Consider the following 7,899-nt stretch of genomic DNA (forward strand, 5'->3'; position numbering starts at 1 on the left):
CTAGTCACTAGATGGCCATGGTTAGTGTCTCTCTCTCTGCTAGTCACTAGATGGCCATGGTTAGTGTCTCTCTCTCTCTCTCTCTGCTAGTCACTAGATGGCCATGGTTAGTGTCTCTCTCTCTCTCTGCTAGTCACTAGATGGCCATGGTTAGTGTCTCTCTCTCTCTCTGCTAGTCACTAGATGGCCATGGTTAGTGTCTCTCTCTCTCTCTGCTAGTCACTAGATGGCCATGGTTAGTGTCTCTCTCTCTCTCTCTGCTAGTCACTAGATGGCCATGGTTAGTGTCTCTCTCTCTCTCTGCTAGTCACTAGATGGCCATGGTTAGTGTCTCTCTCTCTCTGCTAGTCACTAGATGGCCATGGTTAGTGTCTCTCTCTCTCTGCTAGTCACTAGATGGCCATGGTTAGTGTCTCTCTCTGCTAGTCACTAGATGGCCATGGTTAGTGTCTCTCTCTCTCTCTCTGCTAGTCACTAGATGGCCATGCTACAACAGTCGTTACTGTCACAACTAATGAGCAAGTACAGTACATTACTGTCAAAAAGAAAGCAGGACCAAGGCCCTCTTCAGATAATAAATAAATAAAATGCCTTTTTTGTATGGCTTGTTCAATGGAAACAAAGTTTAAAATCTCTGACACGTTTTGACTGCATGGCCTTTATTGGGGAGTACATGACTGGTCTTCCATTCTGGTTAAGGGTAAGGTTGTAATAGATGGAATGAACTAGTACATGACTGGTCTTCCATTCTGGTTAAGGGTGAGGTTGTAATAGATGGAATTAACTAGTACATGACTGGTCTTCCATTCTGGTTAACCTCTATGGGCTAGGCGGGACGAATTCGTCCCACCTACGTAACAGCCACTTGAAGCCTGTGGCGCGATTTTCAAAACCTTAATAATCCTATTACTTCAATTTCTCAAACATATGACTATTTTACAGCTATTTAAAGACAAGACTCTCGTTAATCTAACCACACTGTCCGATTTCAAAAAGGTTTTCCAACGAAAGCAAAACATTAGATTATGTCAGCAGAGTACCAAGCCAGAAATAATCAGACACCCATTTTTCAAGCAAGCATATAATGTCACCAAAACCCAGAAGACAGCTAAATGCAGCACTCACCTTTGATGATCTTCATCAGATGACAACCCTAGGACATTATGTTATACAATACATGCATGTTTTGTTCAATCAAGTTCATATTTATATCAAAAACCAGCTTTTTACATTAGCATGTGACGTTCAGAACTAGCATACCCCCCGCAAACTTCCGGGGAATTCGCTAACATTTTACTAAATTACTCACGATAAACGTTCACAAAAAGCATAACAATTATTTTAAGAATTATAGATACAGACCTCCTCTATGCACTCGATATGTCCGATTTTAAAATAGCTTTTTGGTGAAAGCACATTTTGCAATATTCTAAGTACATAGCCCAGGCATCACGGGCTAGCTATTTAGACACCCGGCAAGTTTAGCACTCACCATAATCATATTTACTATTATAAAAGTTTGATTACCTTTTGTTGTCTTCGTCAGAATGCACTCCCAGGACTGCTACTTCAATAACAAATGTTGGTTTGGTCCAAAATAATCCATCGTTATATCCGAATAGCGGCGATTTGTTCGTGCGTTCCAGACACTATCCAAAATGGTAAAGAAGGGTCGTGCGCATGGCGCAATTCGTGACAAAAAAATTCTAAATATTCCATTACCGTACTTCGATACATGTCAACCGCTGTTTAAAGTCCATTTTTACCCCATTTTTCTCGTAGAAAAGCGATAATATTCCGACAGGGAATCTCCTTTTCGGCAAACAGAGGAAAAAATCACAAAGGCGGGGGCGGTCGGGTCACGCGCCTAAGCCCAGAGTCCCTTGATCGGCCACTTGAGAAAGGCGATAATGTGTTTCAGCCTGGGGCTGGGATGACGACATTCTGTTTTTTCCCGGGCTCTGAATGCCTATGGACGACGTAGGAAGTGTCACGTTAGAGCAGAGATCCTTAGTAAAAGATAGAGATGGAAAAGAAGTTCAAGAAATGGTCAGACAGGCCACTTCCTGTAAAGGAATCTCTCAGGTTTTGACCTGCCATTTGAGTTCTGTTATACTCACAGACACCATTCAAACAGTTTTAGAAACTTTAGGGTGTTTTCTATCCATATGTAATAAGTATATGCATATTCTAGTTACTGGGTAGGAGTGGTAACCAGATTAAATCGGGTATGTTTTTTATCCAGCCGTGTCAATACTGCCCCCTAGCCCTAACAGGTTTTAAGGGTAAGGTTGTAATAGATGACTGGTCTTCCATTCTGGTTAAGGGTGAGGTTGTAATGGATGGGATGAACTAGTACATGACTGGTCTTCCATTCTGGTTAAGGGTGAGGTTGTAATAGATGGAATGAACTAGTACATGACTGGTCTTCCATTCTGGTTAAGGGTGAGGTTGTAATAGATGGGAATGAACTAGTACATGACTGGTCTTCCATTCTGGTTAAGGGTGAGGTTGTAATAGATGGAATGAACTAGTACATGACTGGTCTTCCATTCTGGTTAAGGGTAAGGTTGTAATAGATGGAATGAACTAGTACATGACTGGTCTTCCATTCTGGTTAAGGGTGAGGTTGTAATGGATGGGAATGAACTAGTACATGACTGGTCTTCCATTCTGGTTAAGGGTGAGGTTGTAATAGATGGGAATGAACTAGTACATGACTGGTCTTCCATTCTGGTTAAGGGTGAGGTTGTAATAGATGGGAATGAACTAGTACATGACTGGTCTTCCATTCTGGTTAAGGGTGAGGTTGTAATAGATGGGAATGAACTAGTACATGACTGGTCTTCCATTCTGGTTAAGGGTGAGGTTGTAATAGATGGAATGAACTAGTACATGACTGGTCTTCCATTCTGGTTAAGGGTAAGGTTGTAATAGATGGAATGAACTAGTACATGACTGGTCTTCCATTCTGGTTAAGGGTGAGGTTGTAATAGATGGAATGAACTAGTACGTGTAGCGTAAGACTTGGTATATACATGGCACATATGACCAAATAGACATGGAACATAGGATGGTTTGTAGAAGCAGTTGTCTGACCCCCTAAATGTTCTTTCCCCCAGTATCTCAGTATGTTACGGGGCTGTGACGGCTACAATGAGATCATCTTCCCACACTGCTCCTGTGACTCCCGACGCAAAGGCCACGTCATCACAGCCATCAGCATACACCACTTTAAACTGCATGCCTGCACAGAGGAGGGAACGCTAGAGGTACGGAAAACTGCTGTGTGTGTGTGTGTGTGTGTGTGTGTGTGTGTGTGTGTGTGTGTGTGTGTGTGTGTGTGTGTGTGTGTGTGTGTGTGTGTGTGTGTGTGTGTGTGTGTGTGTGTGTGTGTGTGTGTGTGTGTGTGTGTGTTGACCCTGTCTCTCTCTATAACAGAACCAGGTGATCGTGTTTGAGTGGGTGGAGATGCAGCGATGGGACACTGATGAGGAGGGCATGGCCTTCTGCTTCGAGTACGCCAGGGGAGACAAGAAACCTCGCTGGGTCAAGATCTTCACTCCCTACGTGAGTCTCACACACACTTGCAGTACACACACCCTTTGAGAGTCCCAACGAATGTCTGAACATGATGTATCAATGTGCAGAGAGTTAACCCTTTGTTGTGCTGTGTCCTGTGTCCAGTTCAACTACCTGCATGAGTGCGTTGAGAGAGTCTTCTGTGAACTCAAGTGGAGGAAAGAGGTGAGAAGAGGGTTGTATACTGCCATGTACTGTCTACTGGCTAACCAGCAGTCTTATGCTGCCATGTACTGTCTACTGGCTAACCAGCAGTCTTATACTGCCATGTACTGTCTACTGGCTAACCAGCAGTCTTATACTGCCATGTACTGTCTACTGGCTAACCAGCAGTCTTATACTGCCATGTGCTGTCTACTGGCTAACCAGCACTCTTATACTGCCATGTACTGTCTACTGGCTAACCAGCAGTCTTATACTGCCATGTACTGTCTACTGGCTAACCAGCAGTCTAATACTGCCATGTACTGTCTACTGGCTAACCAGCAGTCTAATACTGCCATGTACTGTCTACTGGCTAACCAGCAGTCTAATACTGCCATGTACTGTCTACTGGCTAACCAGCAGTCTAATACTGCCATGTGCTGTCTACTGGCTAACCAGCAGTCTTATACTGCCATGTGCTGTCTACTGGCTAACCAGCAGTCTTATACTGCCATGTGCTGTCTACTGGCTAACCAGCAGTCTTATACTGCCATGTGCTGTCTACCGGCTAACCAGCAGTCTTATACTGCCAAGTGCTGTCTACTGGCTAACCAGCAGTCTTATACTGCCATGTACTGTCTACTGGTTAACCAGCAGTCTTATGGTGCCATGTACTGTCTACCGGCTAACCAGCAGTCTTATACTGCCATGTACTGTCTACTGGCTAACCAGCAGTCTTATACTGCCATGTACAGTCTACTGGCAACCAGCAGTCTTATGCTGCCATGTACTGTCTACTGGCTAACCAGCAGTCTTATGGTGCCATGTACTGTCTACTGGCTAACCAGCAGTCTTATACTGCCATGTACTGTCTACTGGCTAACCAGCAGTCTTATAGTTCCATGTACTGTCTACTGGTTAACCAGCGGTCTTATGCTGCCATGTACTGTCTACTGGTTAACCAGCGGTCTTATGGTGCCATGAACTGTCTACTGGCTAACCAGCAGTCTTATACTGCCATGTACTGTCTACTGGCTAACCAGCAGTCTTATACTGCCATGTTCTGTCTACTGGCTAACCAGCAGTCTTATACTGCCATGTACTGTCTACTGGCTAACCAGCAGTCTTATGCTGCCATGTACTGACTAACCAGCAGTCTTATTCTGCCATGTACTGGCTAATCAGCAGTCTTATACTGGCATGTACTGTCTACTGGCTAACCGGCAGTCTTATGCTGCCATGTACTGTCTACTGGCTAACCAGCAGTCTTATACTGCCATGTACTGTCTACTGGCTAACCAGCAGTCTTATGCTGCCATGTACTGTCTACTGGCTAACCAGCAGTCTTATGCTGCCATGTACTGTCTACTGGCTAACCGGCAGTCTTATGCTGCCATGTACTGTCTACTGGCTAACCGGCAGTCTTATGCTGCCATGTACTGTCTACTGGCTAACCAGCAGTCTTATGCTGCCCTGTACTGTCTACTGGCTAACCGGCAGTCTTATGCTGCCATGTTCTGTCTACTGGCTAACCGGCAGTCTTATGCTGCCATGTACTGTCTACTGGCTAACCAGCAGTCTTATACTGCCATGTACTGTCTACTGGCTAACCAGCAGTCTTATACTGCCATGTACTGTCTACTGGCTAACCGGCAGTCTTATACTGCCATGTACTGTCTTATACTGCCATGTACTGTCTACTGGCTAACCAGCAGTCTTATGGTGCCATGTACTGTATTATACTGCCATGTACTGTCTACTGGCTAACCAGCAGTCTTATACTGCCATGTACTGTCTACTGGCTAACCAGCAGTCTTATACTGCCATGTACTGTCTACTGGCTAACCAGCCGTCTTATACTGCCATGTACTGTCTACTGGCTAACCAGCAGTCTTATACTGCCATGTACTGTCTACTGGCTAACCAGCACTCTTATACTGCCATGTACTGTCTACTGGCTAACCAGCAGTTTTATGCTGCCATGTACTGTCTACTGGCTAACCGGCAGTCTTATGCTGCCATGTACTGTCTACTGGCTAACCGGCAGTCTTATGCTGCCATGTACTGTCTACTGGCTAACCGGCAGTCTTATGCTGCCATGTACTGTCTACTGGCTAACCGGCAGTCTTATGCTGCCATGTACTGTCTACTGGCTAACCGGCAGTCTTATGCTGCCATGTACTGTCTACTGGCTAACCGGCAGTCTTATGCTGCCATGTACTGTCTACTGGCTAACCGGCAGTCTTATGCTGCCATGTACTGTCTACTGGCTAACCGGCAGTCTTATGCTGCCATGTACTGTCTACTGGCTAACCGGCAGTCTTATGCTGCCATGTACTGTCTACTGGCTAACCAGCAGTCTTATGCTGCCATGTACTGACTAACCAGCAGTCTTATTCTGCCATGTACTGGCTAACCAGCAGTCTTATACTGGCATGTACTGTCTCCTGGCTAATCAGCAGTCTTATGCTGCCATGTACTGGTCAACCAGCAGTCTTATACTGCCATATACTGTCTACTGGCTAACCAGCAATCTTATACTGCCATGTACTGTCTACTGGTTAACCAGCAGTCTTATCCTGCCATGTACTGGCTAACCAGCAGTCCTATACTGCCATCTACTGGCTAACCAGCAGTCTTATGGTGCACATTTCACTGGCTAATATTCTGGGAATGTTGTCCAGTGATATTGTTTGATGAACATATTGTGTGTCTCCAGGTGGAAGAGGAGGATGTGGATAAAGACAATAAGAACTGCAGTAAAGATGGTATGTGTAGCAAGGTAAGGCGTTGCCTGCCTCTGGTGCAGCAGCGGCCTGGGCCTGTGTGAGAGTGTGTGTGTATGCGATTGTGCGTGTGCATTTCTGCCAGCCTGCGCATGTTGTCATTTCCTGAGCCCTGTGTCTGTTTCAGAATATCTTCCAGCTGTTGAGACACAGAAGGGATGGAGGCACCTAGGAGGAGAGATCATCACCTCCTAAACATGCTCTCCTCCATCCATCGCTCTGGTCTGGCTCGGCCTGAACTACCACCACTACCTGTCCTCACACAACTACTACTACACCAACTACAAACCAACAAACTACAACTTCTACATACCAATAACAGCAACTACAGATCAACAACCACTAAACACCATCAAACTACAAATGAACAACTTCTGGACTGTCTGAAGGAGAAACAACGATGCACACTACAACTTAAGCTGTTATTCACCATGAACCCTTGAATACAACCCAACCACACGATATAAACCCACTAGACAAGACAACAGGAAGCTACAGTGGAAACATATAGCAGTTTTGTACAGGTGAATAAATAACTCTAAAGACTTAGATACATGCCTTCATACATCACATCACCTCTTTGGTCAAAACTCCATGGAGACCTGTGACTATTGGCTTGTGGTGGGATTGGATGAAGGAGATGGTTCTCTGGGACGATATTGGACAAGGGATTTGACACGTGCAAGGCCATTGGGTGTTTTGTGGCCACTTTGGAATGCTCTGGACTGGAACAGAGTGCAGTGGAAGAAGAGAACAAAAGAGGGATACAGATGCTGGAACAGAACCTGTTCTAAAAGAGGAAACGGCTGGTGGTGATGGAACAACCTGTTCTAAAAGAGGAAACGGCTGGTGGTGATGGAACAACCTGTTCTAAAAGAGGAAACGGCTGGTGGTGATGGAACAACCTGTTCTAAAAGAGGAAACGGCTGGTGGTGATGGACTGAGGAGACTCATCTGAAAAGTTCAAAAACAGGAAGTGTGTGTGTGTGTGTGTGTGTGTGTGTGTGTGTGTGTGTGTGTGTGTGTGTGTGTGTGTGTGTGTGTGTGTGTGTGTGTGTGTGTGTGTGTGTGTGTGTGTGTGTGTGTGTGTGGACTGATTATGGACTGAGCTGTGAGAGTCTAGGTTGGAACCCTGGAGGTAGAAACACAACCCAACTCTGAACTGAACTCCCAGAATGAGTCTAGACAGACGGAGGGAAACGGCCCCATGATATAAGAGACTGGACTCATATGAACCACACAGACATATTGACATAGATATTATCTCCTGTTTGTAGCCACTATCTCCATTTCAAAGAGATCTACTGAAGAGACTATTAGAGAGAGAGACCATACATTTCCTTTATTTGTGTGAGTATTGGGCCGAGCAGAACCAAGGATAGTATGT

The 7,899-nt window shown here is 45.2% G+C and overlaps 1 protein-coding gene across 3 annotated transcripts in view; it reads left to right on the forward strand.

Annotated features, from left to right (window-relative positions):
- Positions 1-7,428, forward strand: part of LOC106605892 (sorting nexin-27) — a 77,960-nt gene extending 70,532 nt beyond the window's left edge. The window contains exons 9-13 of one of the 3 annotated variants that reach the window (XM_045698913.1): positions 3,123-3,272; positions 3,442-3,570; positions 3,688-3,747; positions 6,446-6,508; positions 6,640-7,428. In XM_045698913.1, coding sequence (XP_045554869.1) covers positions 3,123-3,272; positions 3,442-3,570; positions 3,688-3,747; positions 6,446-6,508; positions 6,640-6,684 — 447 coding nt within the window. In that variant the 3' untranslated portion in view covers positions 6,685-7,428. The remainder of the gene's footprint in view (positions 1-3,122; positions 3,273-3,441; positions 3,571-3,687; positions 3,748-6,445; positions 6,509-6,639) is intronic. The other 2 variants (XM_045698911.1, XM_045698922.1) reach the window with 2 other exon arrangements.
- The last annotated feature ends 471 nt before the right edge of the window (positions 7,429-7,899 follow it).

This window comes from Salmo salar, chromosome ssa02 (genome assembly GCF_905237065.1).
Source record: "Salmo salar chromosome ssa02, Ssal_v3.1, whole genome shotgun sequence".
NCBI lineage: Eukaryota > Metazoa > Chordata > Actinopteri > Salmoniformes > Salmonidae > Salmo > Salmo salar.